This window comes from Plutella xylostella, chromosome 2 (assembly GCF_932276165.1).
Source record: "Plutella xylostella chromosome 2, ilPluXylo3.1, whole genome shotgun sequence".
Taxonomy (NCBI): Eukaryota; Metazoa; Arthropoda; class Insecta; order Lepidoptera; family Plutellidae; genus Plutella; species Plutella xylostella.
Genome location: NC_063982.1, coordinates 2,560,152 through 2,581,881, shown reverse-complemented (window position 1 = coordinate 2,581,881; position 21,730 = coordinate 2,560,152). Strand labels below are relative to the sequence as shown.

At 35.5% G+C, this 21,730-nt stretch overlaps 1 protein-coding gene and 1 long non-coding RNA gene across 13 annotated transcripts in view; one reads left to right on the top strand and one right to left on the bottom strand.

Annotated features, from left to right (window-relative positions):
* The window catches only part of LOC105388794 (phosphatidylinositol 4-phosphate 5-kinase type-1 alpha), a 72,695-nt gene that overhangs the window by 28,490 nt on the left and 22,475 nt on the right, over positions 1 to 21,730 (bottom strand). For 10 of the 12 annotated variants that reach the window (XM_048630030.1, XM_048629903.1, XM_048630072.1 and 7 more), the window contains exons 6-10: positions 4,249 to 4,413; positions 3,172 to 3,324; positions 2,207 to 2,359; positions 1,576 to 1,697; positions 126 to 170 (exon numbers count right to left, since the gene is read on the bottom strand). In XM_048630030.1, coding sequence (XP_048485987.1) covers positions 126 to 170; positions 1,576 to 1,697; positions 2,207 to 2,359; positions 3,172 to 3,324; positions 4,249 to 4,413 — 638 coding nt within the window. Of the gene's footprint in view, positions 1 to 125; positions 171 to 1,575; positions 1,698 to 2,206; positions 2,360 to 3,171; positions 3,325 to 3,711; positions 3,829 to 4,248; positions 4,414 to 21,730 lie in introns of those variants that run through there. The other 2 variants (XM_048630234.1, XM_048629790.1) reach the window with 2 other exon arrangements.
* On the top strand, positions 18,362 to 20,418 carry LOC125490654. Its single transcript, XR_007267812.1, has 2 exons — positions 18,362 to 19,222; positions 19,813 to 20,418. It is a non-coding gene; the product is annotated as an uncharacterized LOC125490654 (long non-coding RNA).

Here is a 21,730-nt window from a genome sequence, read left to right as displayed (position 1 = left end):
ATAAGTTTTGTTGCTTCAAAATCATCCAAAATGTTTCAATAAGTATCGAGTTAGAGAGAGACCAAAAATGCGGAGGTTAGACTGTTAGAGAGGGACAAAACATTCAGAAAAACAAAATGGCGTACTGTGTCCGTTTGACTTGAGTGCCAAAGTCCTCCTTGGCATCGGACCTGAAATGTTATTGAAAGATAGAGAAATAGCCGACACCGGAGAGGAAACAAACAAAACATAATATTCAATAAAAGATTCATTTATATTTATACACTTCAGTTAATTTAAATAAATAAAAGAAACTATAAGAAAACGTTTTCTGAAACACGAATACATTGGAGTCCATAAATATTAGTTACTGTACAATAGATTTAATGCATCAGCGATAAGGCTTCTTACGTCAATATAATGACTGTGTGTATATTTAGGCTGTTCTCGATATTTTTATGACATAACGTATACCTGAAGCATCCATAGTCGTGCTAGCTGAGGGTCCAGGAAGCTGTTTTGGCAGCAGTCGTATAGCCTAGTCAGAATCTGACAGTCGGGTTGCCCACTTACCCGACAACTCTTCCAGCACAAGCTTGCTTGTGTCGGGGTCCACCAACCCGCGCTAGGCCAACGTGGTGGACTAGGCCTCAAACCTTCCTTTATTGGAAGGAAACCCGTGCCCCAGCAGTGGGGACGTGATGGGTTGTGATGATCAATGTGTTACCTGCTTCGGTGTAGTTTTGACTGCTCGCTGTCTTGTATTGTGAGGCTAGGGTCTATTACGTAAATGCTATATTATATTATGCACCACTGTGCCAACATTCTGGCATAGTGGTGATTAATAACACTTGATGAATCAGTTTAAGACATGCGACGCCATTATTCCGCTCGATCGCTATTTGTTCCTTGCGGTATTGATGCGTTTTCATAAAGTGACGCCATTGGTGCGCACTATCCCGCTCGATCGCTATTGGTCTATTACGGTATTGATGCGTTTGCGTATTCATATGACGTCGTGGTCACCAATTTGCCTACTAGGATTTAGGCTAGCTATTTGTATCCTGAAGATTTCTTGCTTCCGAAATACACTTTTAGTCGAAGATGAAGATTTATTGCTTCCGAAATACACTTTTTCTGTCATTTTAATGTCATTTCAACAGTGCTACTGTCAGTTACCTGGTGCGGTGCAGCCCTGGCTGCGCGTCGCTGTCGGAGGCGGCCTGCTCGCGCGCCGAGCTCTCCTCCCGCTGCGCCTCGTCCAAATTGTGGATACATACTATACATGTGTATGTATGTATTACCAACCAAGACTTGATGAATCAGTTTAGGACAAGCGACGCCATTATTCCGCTCGATCGCTATCGTTCTATTGCGATATTGATGCTCTTCCGCTCGATCGCTATTGGTGTCTAGCGGCATTGATGCGTTTGCGTGTTCATATCACATCGGGGTCACCAATTTTCTTACTAGCCGAAGATCGGCACGATCAATAAGGTTTCTTGCTTCCGATAAATACACTTTTAGGGTCACAATTACCTATGACGCTACGTGGCCTCTATATATTTCTGTCTAGTATATAATATAGTTATTTACCTGGTGCGGTGCAGCCCTGGCTGCGCGTCGCTGTCGGAGGCGGCCTGCTCGCGCGCAGAGCTCTTCTCGCGCTGCGCCTCGTCCAAATTGTGGATGCCGACTAGTAGAGAGTAGTCCATTATCTGGAAGAAGAATGAGAATTTCATTTATATTTTTTATTAACAGTTCTCGAACAAAATCCGGGTTTGAATGGATCATTGGTTTAGCAGCTACGTTTATGCTTCAGAAAATATTTTTGGGTTAGGGGTTAGGGAGCCACCAAATGAAGAGTGTATTGCATTGTAAAATAACTCCTAAAATTAACGAAGTTTTTAATAATGGTCCTAGTTTGCAACACGAAAAGTACTACTTATGTATAATACACATTTTATCTATCATATTCATATTCTTAAAAACGGTAGGCAAATAAATGCCTGCTAAACATGAAATTATACCCAAGTCAATAAGTCCTAAACCCTAAATCTTGGCTTGCTTTTGTGCGATGTACGGCATCGTATAGATGAGTGCCGTATACGTGTTACAATCAATGGTTTTACGTCCTAGCTTACACCATATAAAAATCATACCCTCAGGCATAGAATGCCTCGCAACCACATCACTCTTATACTCAAGGTATTGAATCCTAATTTACCTTAAAGCTCTCCAGCACGCGACAGTCCCGTTGCATCGTCTTGATGAGCGCAGTGTACGTGTCGGCTTCAAGAAAGATTCCCTCAGTGTGGTGTTCCATGAAGTCCAGGTCCTTGTACGTGGGAGACTTCTTCTGCTTCTCCGATTTGTTCGCCTGTTGGTGGGAGAATATTAGAGATTATTATTGACCCTTTATGAGACTGAGAAGTTAAAATATGAAATTGTATTTTGACTGTAAATCGGTGTAATGCAGTTTGAAATATGGTGACACTGACAATATTTCAGCCACTGGCTGTAAAATGTTACTAAATACTAGTGTCAGACCACTACTCGACGTTTTTTACCTGTATGTAGGTACACTATAAATACTTTATCTTGAATACAACAAAAGTAGAGAGGATACACAGCGCGTCGTTTCCGCAATAGACGAATATATAACCTGGTTAATACATAGTATTAAGGATAAATAACAAGATATTAGGGCCGCTCTATCTACCACTCTGTACAAGTTAAAGTCACAAATTGCAAGTACAAATCACTGGTTAACGGAAAAGTAAAATAAAGAAAAGTGTAAGGAAACGTACAGTACTAACAAATGACACAGTAGGTACAATGCTTTGAGAACTATCTGTGAATCTTGTTCTTGATATCTGAAAATTGAAGATGATTGATGTTGACCTCAAAAGGACTTCACGATATTCTTAAATAATCCTGTTAAACAACAACAAAACAAAAGAAGGACGACAATTTACTTTTGCTCCTACTATTAATTACGTATGTGCAATTGTGCATACCTTGATACTTTTATATTTCATCGCTCCACTCGCTCACTCTTTATTTAGTCAATTTTATTCATTCATCTAGTTTCATTTCATTGCATTCCTTATCCTTATACCTAAGTACCTACACATTTTGCTCGCTCGCTTCATTCAAGTGTCACCTATCCGCTCTTCCATTTCAAGTTACCTTTCGCTTGTAGGTGGACCCCTTGAGGTCGTACTTCTGGTGCAGCTTGACGGCCGACGGCAGGATGTTGTTCATGGCCACCAGCCGCACGTTCTTGCTGTTGCACTGGTAGCAGTATAGCCCGAAGAACTTCGGGAGTAGCGTGCGTGGGTTCTGTGGGTAAGAGATAAGTGGGTTTTTAATTTGTTATACAATTAAAAGTTGACTGTGAAATAGGCAAGATGAAAATCGCTCGCAAGGCATAGGGAACATAAGCCCAGTTTCAATCCACGAGAGTTGATAAAAACAGTAAGTCTCTTGAACGAACGATATGACCACAGATAGAGGAATAGTAACTGAGGATTTAAATGCATCCGAAACCTTTTTTTAAGCTTCCTTTTACGGTCCACATACTCCTGAAACCAAATCTGACCGCAGCTGTCAATCCTCGCAACCTCAGCGACATCTAGCGGCCAGAATACAAACTACTTCACCAAAATTCCTAAAATCAAGAACAGCTCCATCTACCGGCCTTCCTGCTTACTATTAAAATTTCCTCACCTGGTGGAGGTTCAGGTAGTACCCGGGCAGCAGCTTCTGCAGGAACTCGCCCTCCTTGTGCTGCACCGTCTTGATGATGAACTCGTCGTCGGCGTGAGTCAAGTGAGATATGCCACTAGAGTCACTAACAAATATTGTGTGGAGAGGCAATTTAAGACACCTCACGCTACGCTATTGCTACTAATTATTACGCCGCTAACAAATATTGTATGGAACGGCAATTTAAGACACCTCACGCTATGCTAATGCTACGCATTATTAAGTAACTGACTCGAGCTACTTATAGCAATTTTACCACCTTACGCTACGCTATCTCTATACAATATTAAGCGACTGATTGGAGTAACACAATCATTATACAACCCCATAAAATATTACCTTTTAGGTGTCTTTAGTTACGCGGTGCTGAATTACGGCTAGCGACATCCAGCGGGCTATATAGAAACTACTTGACCATAATCACACGACAGTGCCATCTATCGGTCCTCCTGCAAACTACTTTCTCACTTAGCGCCACCTAGCGGCCTCCGCGCTCACCTGGTCGAGGTTCAGGTAGTACCCGGGCAGCAGCTTCTGCAGGAACTCGCCCTCCTTGTGCTGCACCGTCTTGATGATGAACTCGTCGTCGTTGGTGAGGTAGAAGATGCTGCCTGAGGCTCCAGGGTTGGAGAGCTCGCGGAGCGGCGCGCTGCACATGGACATCTGTTGAAGAGAAAAGGGCATATAATTGTTTGCTGGGATGCAAGAATGGAGTTAGCCTACACATTGTTTGGAAGTAGTTTTTAACCTACTTCGAAAAAAGGAGGAGGTTCTGAATTCGTCTGTATGTATTTTCTATGTATGTTCACCGATTACTCTGCCATTTATGGACCGATTTTAAACCAGACAGAATCAGATAATTTGTTCTTGGGTCTTGGGTATGTGGCTGTTATGCCGAAAGTCCCGTGTTCGATACCCAGCCGACATGAATATTTGTTTAAAGGTATACTATATTTGTTCTCGGGTCTTGCGTGTTAGATTAAAGATGAAATATGTTCTTAGGCGTTAGATATTTGTGTTGTGTGATATCTCCAAAACTGTACCAAGAGTGCAGAATATGGACATTTATTCAGTGTTGAAGGAGTCCCATATTCCGCAGTGGACTATATTTATGGGTGTGTGTGTGTTTAAATTTCAAAACAATCACATTTTATTTTAATACCTAAATTCTGCTATCTGTCAATTCACAAACATAATTTGCTGAACATTATGAAACTTTGCGGCACAAATGGACAACATTTCAAAAAACTAAAGCTGCTATAAATCGAAAACCATTTCGAGATTTAGCTCTAAAGGCCACAAAAAAAATGTTTTTGTATTTTTTGGATGTATCATTTTTGAGAAAATCATAAAATAGTAAAAAGTGCTGATGACGTCATGCATCAGGTGCGATACATTTTGATGATCAAAGCCTATAGATTTAAAAACAAAGTAACTGTCACTTTCATTTTTTATTGACGTTGACGTTTTATCGTGACGTTGTTGTTTATTTGGGTCATTTTCATTAATTCTGTTCTGACACTTTCTGACAATTTTTTTTATTTATTATTAAGAGATGACCTCTATATAATATGTCCCAGAGCATGCCACCGCCTACACAGTTGAAAAAATGCTTCTGATTATTTTTTTACATGATAAGTACCTACTTTCCATCATTAGAAATATCAAGGTCATTGAAAATGACCCATTTGTTGGTTGGAATGTAAACAAAGTTTAAATGTCACTTGTCAGTGTCATTTATGTTTTTTTTCGAGACTCAGGCAATAGACAAAAATAAAAATTGAGCCTAATATGTGACGTCACTTCCGGTTTTAAAATAATTAACTTTAAAGTTAAAAATAACATGCAAAAATGTATGTATTTACAAAATAAAAAAATACGGGTCCACTAATTTTCTATAAACTTTCCGAATAACTAATAAAAATATAGGGTAAAGAAAATGAAATGTTGTCCTTTGTCACATTAATCTTAACCGGTGATTAAAACTGTCACTCGAATGAGTAAATAAATAACATTATCTGTCAATGGTGGAATTCGTAATGAGCCGTACAATATATTTTTTCGATAAAATGTTCATTGATAAGTTTTCAATTTTCAATTTTCATTTATTCATAACGAATTAAAACTTAAAACTAATACACAAACATGCAATTATTACGGTAACATTGTACATCGAGAAAAAATATATATAAAATAAATGACAAATACGAGCAAGTTACAAAGAGGGTAGATTTAAATAAGTTCACATAGTTTACCGATGATCCCACACTAGGCGAACCTGTGTCGTGGCGATCGAGTATTATTCCTATTTGATTGCTATGAACGACAATGTTGGTCACAAGCGGAAGCGATTTTGCATTATTTCATGTGATAAAAAATAAAATAAAAAAATGTAGTGTGTAATAATATTATGATGGTGACAGTGTGTTAAATAAATATTGTTATAACATAGATTTACATATATATCCTTATGAATACATACATAAATACATATAGCATGCAAAATACATAGTACACAATAGTTTTAACGCTACGTTTGTATTGTTATGATGGACTCGGTTTGATCATAATTTAGGCTTAGTAACCATCGTTTTACCTTAAGTTTCACTTCGTGTACAGATAATTGTTTTAGAGAACATTCTTTGGCGACATTATTGTAAATGTGTGGATATAGGAAATAGCTGTGTCTTCTCGCAAAAGACGTACTAACAGATGAAGTAGGTATTTTATAAACACGTTTTTTTATTATTTCTGGGTAGTCCGGGCTTGTTCGTAGAGTTTTGTGAACTCGTATAGTGACTAAGTGAATATAAAGTCGACGAACAAGTTGAATTAATCTTATCGTATTCACACTGTATTTCAGTCCAATCGGGAAACTTTTAAACAGCTAAGCTTAAATTAACGATATACGAACAGGATGGAGCTTCTGTGCAAAAGAAACGTCTCTACAAATAATACCCCACTTCTACCATAGAGTTCTTATTTTGAATTAGTTCGGATAGAAAATTTGTGACTTAAATTCATTAGTTTTAACTTAAGGCTATTAAATCAGATCAATTGGAATCTAGCGTATGTGATACTTCTCATCTCAACTTAGCTAACCCGGTCTAGGTCATTGACCAAAAACTAGTTTTGATCTAGTTTACTTAGACTAGTCAGAGTGACCTTAAAAATACGTGATAATTATGATTCATATTTTTTGAAACAAGCTTTGGCCGAAAGGCCATTCATTGATTGTCGCTTATTAATATTGCATCTCTTCCTTTTCCAAATCATATATCGTGTAGTCGCTCTGATGATATTAAAATAGGTAAATGAAAATGCGCCTTTTCGATAAAGCTTTTTAAAAACCGGCCAAGTGCGAGTCGGGCTCGCGCACAAAGGGTTCCGTAGCAGCAAATCAAAATTACAGTTTATTTATTTATTTATTTATATATGATTCGCCAACAAAGATTACATTAAATTCATGCTTAATAAAAATACAGTAGTTAAATGATAAATGCATCTTCAATAACAGGCGAATACAGCATGCATTATAAGTAATAATTAAATTAGATTTTTAAAGTTAAAGCCTTAATAATTTACATTTAAATTATAAAAAAGTACAAATCAAATATAAATTAAGTATAAATTAGAGCCTTAATAATTTACATTTAAATTATAAAAAAGTATAATTGCATTGAAACACTATTAAAATAACATTAATTGGCAATAAATAATTTGAATTTACATTGAAATTGATAGATTGATTAATTGATAAAATAAAATAAATATTTGAACATTTAAAATAATATGTAGCTTCCAACATGTGACTATAACAACCGCATCAGTTCCTTTTTGAAAACTGGAAGCCTCTGAGATATGCAGATATCCGTTTCTTTGGTGACTGTATTAAAAGATCTACACATCCTGTTTAGTGGAGAAAATTGCCCTAAATTTGTGTTGCTTTTTCTAATGTGGAAAAGCATGTATTTATTTTTTCTAGGCAAACGTACAGGGATTGCTATTTGTAATTTGGCTAGTAGTGTCGGTGCATCTATCATTCCGTTTACCAACTTGTGCAAGAAAATAATATCTGCCACCTTTCTGCGTGAAGATAAAGACTGCATGTGAAAATATTCTAGTCTCTCTTTGTAGCTTTGTAGTTTTTTTGCAAGGCCATAACGGTAACTTAAGTGCCACAGAAACCTTTTTTGTACACTCTCAATTCGTTTCTCGTAAACAGCGTAGTGGGGGTTCCACACTTGACTGCAGTATTCCAAACAACTACGTACTAATGAATTAAAGAGAACTAGCCTAGCTGAAACACTTTTAAAGTCCTTTGTATTTCTGATTATGAAACCCAACATTTTAAAGCCGCGATTCACAATACACTCTACATGTTTGTTAAATTGTAGCTTACTGTCCAGTCCTATACCTAGATCCCTGATTTCAACCACATTTTTCAAAGGGGAGTCATTTATGTAGTATGTATGAGGTATGCAATTTTGCCTACATCGCGAAAACATCATGTGATAACATTTAGATGTGTTTAAGGGCATGCCATTTACATCACACCACTCAACCAGACGACTTAAATCACTTTGAAGTTCATCATTGCTTTCTAACGACAATATGGGCTTCACTATTTTCAGGTCATCGGCAAAAAGGTAGAAATTTGTGTGTCGAAAACAAAGGGGAAGATCGTTTATAAAAACATTGAAAAGTAATGGGCCTAGGTGTGATCCTTGCGGAACCCCAGATACGGCTTCAAATGAATACGATGAATAGCCATTTATTACCACTTTAGAATTTCGACCATGGAGATAAGATCCTAGCCAAGACAGCAAACCACCCCCCAGCCCCAGGCTTTCAAGTTTCCCTAACAGTATAGAATAGTTCACCCGATCGAAAGCTTTGCTAAAATCCGTGTAAATAGCACTTGTACTTATTCGAGAGTCAACAGCCTGCGAAACTTCATCCACAAAGTCCACCATATTAGTACAGGTAGATCTCGCCTTCATGAAGCCATGTTGATTATTAGATAGAAGAGGCCTAACATGATAAAACAAAATTTTGTGTATAAGTTTTTCAAAAACTTTGGCAACTACTGATAATATTGATATAGGACGGTAATCTGTAACTGAACTTTTATCACCGGCTTTAAAGAGCGGGATTACTCTAGCTTCCTTCCAAACCGTAGGGAATACTCCAGACTGTAAAGACGCGTTGTATATTAAATGAAGGGGATAACTAAGCGCCCGAGCACAATTCTTAACAAAAATTGCCGGTAAGCCATCCGCTCCAGCTCCCTTGGCGTGGTCCAATCTTTTTAAAGCCATAAAGACTTCCGAATGACTAAATGATGCAGTGGTTATACAGTTATTGCTTGAATGCTGGTTAATTGAATCATCTCTACATTGGGGATTGAAGCGACTGTAGGCCTTAGAAAAATTATCAGCAAATAAATTACATATATCATCGCCAGTTTTAGCTACTTTGGTACCCATTTTCATTTCTGCGGGGTATGTACTTTTATTTTGCCTTTTTTGTTTTATGTATGACCAAAACAACTTAGAGTTAGATATTACTGATTCTTCAATTTTAGATATATAATTATTAAAGTTTTCTTTGCGTAGTTTATCACATCGAGCCCTAAGCAACTCAAACGATAACTTGTCCATCGGATTTCCGTATCTTTTAACCTTTATATGCAATTTATGCTTCTCTCGTAGTATTTTAATTAGAGTATTGGTAAACCACGGTGGATATTTACTAGAACTAGCAATCTTACTTTGGGGAACATGATTCTTTACTATGTCATTGATTACATTATAAAAAACTTCAACCATATCATCAATGTTTTTGCATAAAGAAAATTTATTGGCCCATGGTACAGATTCGATTTTGCTGTTAATCACATTATAATCGGCCTTATAGAAGTTGAGTTTAAGCTGAGGTTTCGGAATTAAAGTACTGTCTTTGACAAATGAAACAGAAAATAAAAGTGAAGGATGAAGTGGGTCAATCGGGACAAAAGAATCAGAACCCGCGCACAGGTTGATGATCGGCAGGTTGCTGAACACTAAGTCCAATATATTATTGTTTACATTCAATACATGATTATATTGATAGAGATTATTTGAAACAGAAAAATCCACCAATTCATTTCCAAAAGAACTATTATTAGTTCCAGGCGAACAAGTATAATTTTCAGTATTAAGGGTCCATGAAATACAGCTCAAATTAAAATCACCTACCAGTATAACATTTTCAAGATTTTCTAAAACTCTATTTGTATTTTGTATGTAATGATCCAAGATATGTTTTTTCATGGGTGGTGCCAAATATACTCCACAAATATATAATTTACAATTGTTTTTATTTTTGTCTTTTATATCTAAAACTATCCACATATCTTCGCAGCCGCTTTCAAATTCAAGAACTCTATGTGAATTAATACGTTTATGAACGGCTATTATAACGCCCCCTCCTGCTTTCTGAGGATCAAACGTTGTGGATTCACGATCGCGCCTATAAACTTGATATCTATTATCGAATAATTCGCAATCATATACGTTACTTTTAAGCCAACTTTCCGTTACAACGATCACATCAAAATTTGCAAGACTACAATTATGAAAGAACACATTAGTTTTAGTATTTAGTCCTCTAGTATTTTGGTAGTAAAAATTTAAAGTATCGAATGATGAGTCCAATAAAATATAAAAGAACATGCACGATCATTTATGATTAGCTATGTATTTGATTTCTACGTGAGTTTACTCAGGAAGTCAATGTTACGAATGTGCACGAAATCAGAGGCCTCCGTTTTACGCATAAATACCTTGTTTTTTCTAACCCACACAAACTTAAAGTTAAGTTCCCTAGCCCTCAGTCTAGCTGCAGCGTGCAAGGATTTAGTTTCGGGAGATAGGTGCTCACATATATAAATTGGTGTCTTCTTTTCAATAGCGATTCCCAGATGGCTGGTGTTTAATTTATCATTTAGATTGTTCTTATTAAACTTTATACATGCCGCTAATAAAGTGTCCCTCTGCAGAGGGCTACTGAGTTTCACTACAACATTGCGAGGTCTGTTACTTTCTGTGTTCATTTTAGCTACACGCGAACAGTAAGTAATATCCGTAGCATTCAATGGACACTTGACTACATTTCCCAGCTGCTGTACAGTAGTTATCAGGTTTTCGCTTCGATTTTCCGGCAGACACTGTATCTCGATGTTCGTGGAACGTGCATTGTCTTCGATTTGTTTCAGTCTTTGATTAATCTTTTCCACATGATCACGAAGAAATTGATTTTCGGCCTCCAAGGTCTTGACTTTGTCAACGTATTCACTTTGTTTGGTTACGATTTCTTCGAAATTATCGTTGAAAAATTTCATCGCCTGGCTGTAGTCCGCCAGTTCCTCGCGAATGGTTTTTAGCTGAGGCTCCAATTTGGTTGAGATAATACTAAACATGCTGGAGTATAAGTTTTCCTTGATTTCCTTTGCTATCAAATCTTTTAACTCTTCCATTCTTACACACCCTGTATGACCAACGTCCTGGTCAGGCGGCGGCACCGGGAGCCCGGATAGCCCGCGCTGGCGGTCGCGGCTCCGAAGTGTGACATGAGCACTGCGATCTTCCTCAACAAGCTTTGGTGCGCTATTAGATCTTACTGGGGTATTAGTATTGTCACCTCCCTTCCTATTTTTACTTTTACAAAATGCACAGATCCAACAAGACTTTTCTTCCGAGGTAAATTTTTTGAAGTCCTTCTCCAATATATTTGCGCAGGATAGGTCATAGAACCCTTTACATTGCTTGCAAAACAGTCTTTTATCATCTAACTCTACACTGCAGCCCGAACAGATTGGCATAATGCTGAAGCCTACGCTGCGTAGCAACGCACCGCTACTGTTAGCGTTTAAATTTACCAATGCTATTCTTTACTAATATCAAGCTACTTATTTCATCATAGGTCTGGCCGGATTACTCTAGGAGTTGTTCTTTAGTTCATTTAGTTTCTATATTGTCTGTGATTCGCATTGACTGGCCGGTCACTCGATTCATTCATTCATTCATTCAAGATGGCAGAAAAAAAACAAGAATAACTTTTAAGGATTTCTGTTTGTTATTAGATTCCTTTTTGAATAGTTTGTGTTCCTTATAAAAGTATTTTACTTCAAACTTCCTCAGTGTCTTATTTTCAGCATCTTCTATAGTACCAAGCTAACATTTCAGAATTGAGATGAGTAAGTCTACGCCCACCGGTAAGTGACTTTATTTCTGTGCTTAGTTATGAAAATTGTTATCTATATAACAATATGCAGTTTCTATGATCACTGAAAATTAATTTACGTATCATTAACCACTATCTTAAGAAATTAATATCACGTAAAGTCCAAATAAGGTTATAAAAGGTAAAAACGCGATCATCACGCTATATTCGGCGAAAATTTTATCATTGTGATTAATTTCAATATCGAAAAGTGCAAAACACAGCTTTATAAGTTAGTTATGTATTAAAATCGTTGTCTTGCAAACAGCAACAGTGAATGCTGCAGTACTTTATTTGAAATATCGCGTGCGTATTAGGCCTAAATGCAAAATGGAGAATTCGCAATTCCTCCCATTATTGTGAATTAGCAGTAGCAACTGTAGCAAGTCTTACTTACTTACTCCGCTGGCGCAGCGACCCAAAATGAGTCTTGGCCTCCGATACAAGAACTCGCCATTTTCCTCGGTCCTGCGCTGTGTCCTGCCAGTCGCTAGCCTGGAGCTCGCGCAGGTCGGCTAGCACCACGTCACGCCAGCGATACCTGGGCCGCCCGACTGGGCGTTTACCCGACGGCTGACCTTGATAGGCTCTCTTTGCGCTGCGATCCTCTCCCATTCGTTCCAAATGACCGAGCCAACGGAGTCTGTGCGCTTTGGTCTCTCCGATAATATTTGGGCCCTCCACGAGTTCTTCAATTTCAGCGTTTTTTAGGATCCTCCAGCTTCCATCACTACGCTGCTTTTGGCCAAGGATCTTGCGGAGAATTTTCCTTTCAGCCACCAGAAGCTTGTTTTCTTCTTTAAGCGTTAGAGTCCAGGCCTCGCATCCATACATCAAAATTGGTCTTATTATGGTTTTGTAGATACGGAGTTTCGTACTTCTACTGAGAAGCCTGGACGTCAACACTTTATGTAGTGCTGCGCTGCATCGCAAAGCGTTTTGGACACGGATGTTGATTTCATCGTCCCGGCTGTTCGTGGCATTGATATCAATGTAGCAAGTCAATCAATAATTAATAATCAAAAGTTTATTTGCGTCTTTGATTCAATTGATCAAGTAATAACTGAATTTTAGCATGAACTGACGAAACCGTTTTATAGACACTGACTGGGCTATGTAAAGAACCAAAAAAAAAAAAAAAACTTAATATTGCGATGTAATATCCACCATGGAATGCCAACCGTCTTTTAGAGTATTGTACTCTATTACTCTATATCATTTAAGCGTGCTCTATAATATATCTATCTATAACACTAATAGAGTACGCTAAAATACCCTTTTTTTTACACATTTTTACTATTCATATAATTAGGCAAAAACACATAATCAAAACCAAAAAAAAAAAAAAAAGTCGACTATTTACTTTGGACGATCTTGAACGCAGCCACTAATGTCATTACAAACGTCAAATGTCACATGTGACAAGTTATTTTGAGAAGTTTTGAGGTTTGTTTTGTTTTGTTTGTGACTTTGCTTTTGTTTGTTTGGAATACTTTTATCCATTCGTCATGACGTGATTGATAAACATGATAACGCCGATCAAGCATCCTGTACTGATAATAATAACGCAAGCACCCCATCTAAAAATTGAAAAGTTTTGACGAAGAAAAAGGACACAGAAGTACACACAACTTTGGGAAAATGAGTTTTCATGGCTAAGAAAAGACTCAGAAAGTGATACAAATGCAAAATCCATAATCTGTGGCGAAGTTTTCTCTCTATTCCATCAGCTGGAGTTGGACACGTACGTAAGAGCGTTTGATTTTTCTTCTGTATGCTATCTGTTGACGAAAATGTTTTGTGTGCGTGTATGCTTTTATTGGTGCCTTAGTGAAGGTGCATGCATCATCTATTTTAGAACTTCTCAGATATATAATTTTATTTTACCCGCATGCTTACATTATTTTCTGTCATTTGTTTTCTTATTTTCAAATACATGATAAAACAAAAAAATACAACATATGAATTAAAACTATACATTGAATGCCTCACCATTGAGACAATAGATAAACAATACTCCAATATACCTATTAGTTATCATACCACCCAGGCCGTTCGACCTGGCTCGCAAACTGTAAAATTTTGTTGAACTTCTTTCTTTAGGAAATACTTTTAAGAGGAAAGATAATATAAGTAATATATATGAAAGTCAAATACAGAGATTAGTCGAGAACATTAAATTACCATTTAGTACCTATTTAATCATGACCTGCAAACCTGTATTGCATTTTAATGTTACATTCATTTATTATTGTAAAGGTTTAGCATTACATTACTAACTTTCTTGCGTCAGAATATTATTGTGGATAGTAAGTACGTACCTGTATTTTAAACAAGTCAGGATATAAACAATGTCCAAAAGGATCAAATAGCACAGTCTATTCTGTGTAATCCATAGATATTCACGTCGCAACAGGCAGGTCAAATCAGAAGTATTAATTAATACTATTAGTAATATCCGCAAAATCCAAGACGTATAATGTATTTTTTCTTGCTTGGCGCGGATCTTGAGCGGCCTTGGAGTGTCTTTTTACTTGAATTAATTTAAAAACTAATTTATGAAATGAAACATAAATACACATGAAATGCATAGAATGAATGATTTCGTAATTAAACCATTTATTCAATTCTTTATTTGTGAACATAGGTAATGTATGAATAACAGGTGTTCAGCACAATATTGAGATCTCTCTGTTCTATCTGGTCACAGATGTACAAATCATGCACACATGCTATCTCCATAATTAAAACATTAGGTACAATAAATAATTACTTAATAAATTGTGTTAATACAAGTACAATAATGCCTCAATTAATAAATATCAATGTTGAATAACATTATTAATTTTATAATGTCATAGTGTATCATCAGTCAAATAATATTTATGTATAATAATGAGCATTTTCCTACTAGTAATTCATATAATTCCTTTTGAAACAAATCATAACATAAACTGTCGACTTCCACAGTACCTAATTGGGAATTTTATTGAAACTAATTTTGGACTCATACACAATATGTTTTTTTCTTCATCAATGCTGTTTTTACGACGGAAAACTTACGTTATTAATATATTGTGAACTACCTTATTAACCTTTTAAGAATCTGGGAGACTTTGACAAACAGATTTGGATTTGTTTTACAAACAATGCAACTTCATATATGTATAAAGGTGGAAAAGTAAGTATTTTGGCTTTAGTTAATTAGTTTAATTGTATTTTTATTAATAAGGACACACAAAGATTGTTTACCTTTTGTGCTGAGTGAGAGTGAATGTACATGCAATCACCCATTTTATGACATATTGTTATCCATATTAGCTTCAATATGGGTCTTTTCCAACACCTTTAAGAAGGCTGGACGTCTCAGACAACTTTTAAATCTGATAACATTATTTCCGTAGTCTAAGAACATTAAGTATAAATACATGTTATTATTCTGTTGGTAAATACCACTAGATGCCTGAGTTTTGAATACTTTATTCATGATCTGCTAAATAAATATTAATAACCATAGGTATATTACAACTTTAATGTTTATAAAGTGTTATATTTTGTATTTTTAAGTAGGTACCTACCGCTTGGTTGAGATTTAAGGAAAAGTTGTTATCTCGTATCGGAGACTATGATAATGGAAATTATATGTACTTACTTAGAATTATAACTAATGTAACACCAACATAGTTGCAATGATAATAATAATATGTGGGGACATCTCACACACGGCCGTCCGACCCCGAGCTGGGCGGAGCCTGTGTTGTGGGTGTCGGACGGCTGATGTATCTGCACGGGTACATGGATGGATGGATACAAAATATAAATATATATATAAAATATAATAATTTATATTATGATTATAAGCAATTTTAGAAAACAATATTTGTATTCCTTGACTTAGCAAAACCCTTCATCTTTATTAGATTAACTTAAACAGGATTATATCCCATGCATTATCATAATACTATCTTACAAATGTCTAACAACAAACAAATTGCGGAACCTGGAATATTCTCTCTCTTCTTTATTGGTTTTTCCATAACTTGGTAATACTAAAATATAAATAAAACTAACCACTGACCAGCTTCCATACATAGCAATGCTCAGTCTCACATTGATTTCAATCTAAAAGTGCTTACATTTTGTGAATTATAAAACTCAAACTACAGTGTGAAAATTTCAATTATACTCTGTCCATTATATTATTGGTTTTTGGACAGTTGAAATCCCATACATTTTGATGACTACAAAGGAAAACTAACTTTACTTACCAGACAAAAGGAAGCGTCATAAAAACAAAAACATAGTGGAAGCTTTATACCTAAGTCTCTACCTTGGTGTGAATCACATAACGTCAACAACACAGATATAAATAAAAACTATACTATAGGTACTATTTATTTAGTTATTAATTTATTTAAATAAGGAACACCACTACTGATTACATATACAGTCTAACTATAGTCATGGAAGTAAAGAGTGCAAATTTGTGAAGACTTTATGTCATTGCCTCTTGAATAGTTACAGTTAATTATATTAGGAATTAAAATAGCAATTGACTATATCTTTTAACGGATTGGTGCTTAGATGAAGGTAATGATCAATTTAATACGGTATTTTACAATTAGTTCAGATCAATTTCCGTTCAGGACATTATAAATAGACTGTAAAGCTCTTGCACAGTCAGTCATCACATCAGTTACTTTAAATATCCCTGTAGGAACTGCCAAGAACCCATCTCATACTATTTGGGCGTGCGCAGAGAGCAGTAATGACAAAATATTTCAAATCTATTTTATTTCCTACATTTCAAATATATAGTTTATTTGTGAGGCCGCTGGCTAGCTGACGTAGAGGTTAAGAATTAATTATACATGATCTTACTTTGCTGGCTTTACCTACAAAAGGAGAAGTCAAACAAAGTGACATTATTCTATATATAATCAAATATTCTATATTCAAAACTCATAATAAGCCCATGTCCTCATAATAAGGCGAGGTTGACATAGTACCTACATACAAATTTCATTCCATTGGGCTTATCATATATAAATGATAACAATTCAATAAAACAAAAATAAAAAAAAATAAACACCCTTTACATAAAAATGTAGAAATGATGTGATGAAACCTACTTTCAAATACAATTAACCTAACAGTCCTCCACTATTCATAACAAGGTGAATGAAATACTCTAGATCAATCTGAAGACAATGACGGAAACAAAAAAAAACTATGAAGTACTTATAAAGAAATGTTTTTAGAAGTCTTTATTGTACTTATCTAAAATAAAAATAGTAGGTTAAATTAATGCACTATACTTTCTTTGAATATGCTGACATCGATGAAATTTATAATGAGGTAGGATATTTAATCCATATTTTGCACATATTAAAAAAAAAAATAGTATACAGTAGCGATAGCGGTCACCAAACTAAGCTTGGTCTGTATCTTGAGGTACCATTGGTATCTAAGTATTTTCTAGCTTTAATTATGCCGACACTGAAAAGGCTGTTAATTAAAGGTAGCTATAAGTACCTACTTGTATTTACCTCTACATATTTTTACCTACTTATATGTGTTTATTTACTTACTGAATGCTTGATTGTAAACTCTTCTCATGGTATGCTAATTATTACCATGCACCATGTAATATGCACAAATATTGTCATGTTATGTAACTACTTACTGAGAACTTCATAGTTAAAACTGATAATTGAAATCTTTATACTGTTGATTTTACAACTCATATGCATACTAACTCTAATTATATTATATTCATTTGATAGAAAATTTAATACTTAAGATTCAGTCAATTTAAAATAATTAATATAAAATTCCACGAAACTTTAACTAATTATAATGTAATCATGTTACAATATAATAGGAATGTCTTTACATCAACTAATTTATATATGAATAATTCATAATTAATTCGTGGCCACCGTAACACTTAACTTTTTGTCCGTGTCTCAAGCAATTGAAAACTTGTAATTGGCTAACTATCATTATTTCAAAATATTTGTTAATTTTCCTGTAAATAGATAAAAGTAATAAGAACGATTTATGATAAAAAGTACATAATATAATATTATACCGTACTTAACTAGGTACATTATTAAGCTGTAGATGTAACTCATTACTTGCGACTAATATGCAATTTATTTCTCACTTTCCTACTCTAATTCCTGTTCTTGTTTTAGGATAGGAATATTTACATTATTGTATGATGAATATGATGATGATAAAGAAAACGATGATTTAAATATGAAGATATAATTGGAATAATCATAAAATGAGAATATGCATATAAAAATCTACATAATGAGAATGGCTGACTGGTCAGTATTGATCTATTAAATCAAGATCGTTAAAACACTTTAACATAATTACAAAGAAAAGGCTGATTTAATATGGAGACACAAGAATATAAGACATAAAATGAAAGGATTGGAATACCTACATTATGAGAATATGGAAAGAAAATACTTACATTTTATACACATAATACAAGAATGTATTGGAATATTAAGAGAATGGCTGTCTAAAGCTCTATTAAATCAAGATGGTTAACACACTTTAATAAAATTACAAAGAAAATGTTGATTCAATATGAAGACACAAGAATATTAGAATTTGAATACATTATGAGAACATGGAAAGAAACTTACATTTTATATACATATATTATGAGAATGGCTGTCTGAACAGTATTGTCCTAATAAATCAAAATGTTTAACACACTGTTGTTATTATAATAAATGATGATTTAAATATAAAAATACAAGAATATTATATATAAAATAGAAGAATTGGAATATATTTTGATACTAAGATACCTGCATTATAAATATATTATGAGAACGGATGACCGAACAGTATTGTTCCGATAAATGAAGTTGAATGATATGCTGAAGTGCAAGCGGTGCTCACACAAGGATGTGATTGGTATGCCGAAGCACAAGCGGTACTCACTGAATGATAATACACACACTTTAATATTGTTATAATAAAAGGTGAATGGTATGCCGAAGTGCAAGCGGTGCTCACACAGGGTTGTGAATGGTATGCCGAAGCACAAGCGGTGCTCACCTAATGATAATTAGTATATAGTGGCTGGTATGCCGAAGTGCAAGCGGTGCTCACACTGGGTTGTGAATGGTATGCCGAAGCACAAGCGGTACCCACTATACTATTTATCTGATAAAGAGTAAGTATGTTGTCCGAGTATATGTGGTTGGTATGCCGATGTGCAAGCGGTACTCACACTGGGTTGTGACTGGTATGCCGAAGCACAAGCGGTGCCCACAATACTAGTGACATTTTATATGTAAACTGAGCCTATATTTCTTATAATACTCTTATTAAGTATAATAATACTTTCTTTCACTTTAATGTTACTCAAAATAAATAAAGATTATGTTTAAATTTTAAAATTATATCAGAAACAAAATCATATCAATATTCAAATAATCACTATTTAATGTACCTACTCGTACGAATTAATTTGACTTATTCTGCTCCGAGGCCATTGTCCAGCAGTAGAACACTAATAAGGAGGCCATTGTCCAGCAGTAGAACACTAATAAGGAGGCCATTGTCCAGCAGTAGAACACTAATAAGGAGGCCATTGTCCAGCAGTAGAACACTAATAAGAAGGCCATTGTCCAGCAGTAGAACAACAATAAGGAGGCCATTGTCCAGCAGTAGAACACTAATAAGGAGCGCACTGTCCAGCAGTAGAACAATAAACAAAAAAAAAAAACAACTATTAATATATAATTTGTGTACCTATTTCAGATTCTGAGGAACAATGAACATACAGTGTAGCCGACCAAAAATTCACCTAGCAACGTTGCAGCGTAGCAGACCAGCGTCAGACCAACATTAAGTTATACATTAAGTACATCAATACGAACAGCCGGAATATGGTTTACTAATTACTTATAGTCTCTTTGAGTTTTGTTTTTAATTATGATTGCTAAGTGCATTTAATATCACCGCATAGATATAATAACTTTATTAATTTTGCTAATTCATTCAGTTTGTTAACATACATTTAGAACTTGTTAGTTAGCGTTCGAATGGCCGACAGGGAATGAGGACATTCCCAATAACAGGACGGCCGACTGTTAGCGTTTAAATTTACCAATGCTATTCTTTGCTAATATCAAGCTACTTATTTCATCATAGGTCTGGCCGGATTACTCTAGGAGTTGTTCTTTAGTTCATTTAGTTTCTATATTGTCTGTGATTCGCATTGACTGGCCGGTCACTCGATTCATTCATTCATTCATTCAAGATGGCAGAAAAAAAACAAGAATAACTTTTAAGGATTTCTGTTTGTTATTAGATTCCTTTTTGAATAGTTTGTGTTCCTTATAAAAGTATTTTACTTCAAACTTCCTCAGTGTCTTATTTTCAGCATCTTCTATAGTACCAAGCTAACACTACGAGTACTACAAGTGCTACAAGCACGACGACGAAACAGGTATGTATTTTGGGCACGGCGTCGGCAAGCAGATTGGTGCAGTGGTTCAAGCGGCCGGTCGTGGAGCCGACAGTTAAATCAACCTATCTCAAAAACTATAAGAGATACTTTGATCAAACCAAAAATCGTTGAAAGAGTTAATTAGCATGCATCACCTCTATTTTTTTTAGAATTTTATACCCCGTAGTTATAAAAATAGAGGGGGGGGGGCATACTTTTTACGACTTTGAGAGCTGATATCTCAAAAACCGTTCACTTTAAGAAAAATGTTTTTTAGAAAACTTTATATCATTTTGAAAGACCTTTCCATTGATACCCCACACGGGTATGTACATCGAAAAAAAAAAATTCATCCCTCAGTTACATGTATGGGGGCCCCACCCCCAATTCTTTTTTTTACTATTTAGTGTCATATTTTTGTAGCGGTTCATACAACACATATTCCCATCAAATTTCATCACTGTAGTACTTATAGTTTCCGAGTAAATCGGCTGTGACAGACGGACAGACGGACAGACGGACAGACGGACATGACGAAACTATAAGGGTTCCGTTTTTGCCATTTTGGCTACGGAACCCTAAAAATCGGTGTGTACGAGTAGTAGTGGCCGGTTATACCTATAGCTATTAGAATTCATTCACTCATCCATGAACTAATGATGCACTCGGAGCGAAAGACCAATCAGACTTATTTTGATTTTCCGAACGCATTCGGCTAAAAACGGCGCAACCGGATAGGATGTCCAGGTTCGAGCCTCTTACTACGGCCCGGGTTCGAAGTCCGTTATTATAGTATGGACTAGGGTTTCTGGTCGAGAATTCTCGAGCTCGAGAAGATTCGAGAAATTCGGCTTGGTTCGAGACGAGAAAAAAATCTGAAGACTCGAGAATTTCTCGAGCCTTGAGATAAAAATTAAGAATTTTCAATTCTTATTTTCCTGCGCCGCTTAACAACACAGACGCATACCTACCAATCATACCATGCGCGTGTATTATGATTTATTATGTTTCATCTCCATTTAAGCTAGTGCTGCACTGATAATACCAATGAATGATTAAATGATAACGTAGTAATAGTTACGTACTGTTTCTTAGTTCAGGTGGACCAAAAGAAGTCATCCGATGGTGTTGGCCTCTATTTTTTTTTGAATGAAAAATTTCGATTCTGTTTTTTGATTATGTTTATTTGAACGTTTACAATATTATTGTTAAGTCGAGAAGATAATA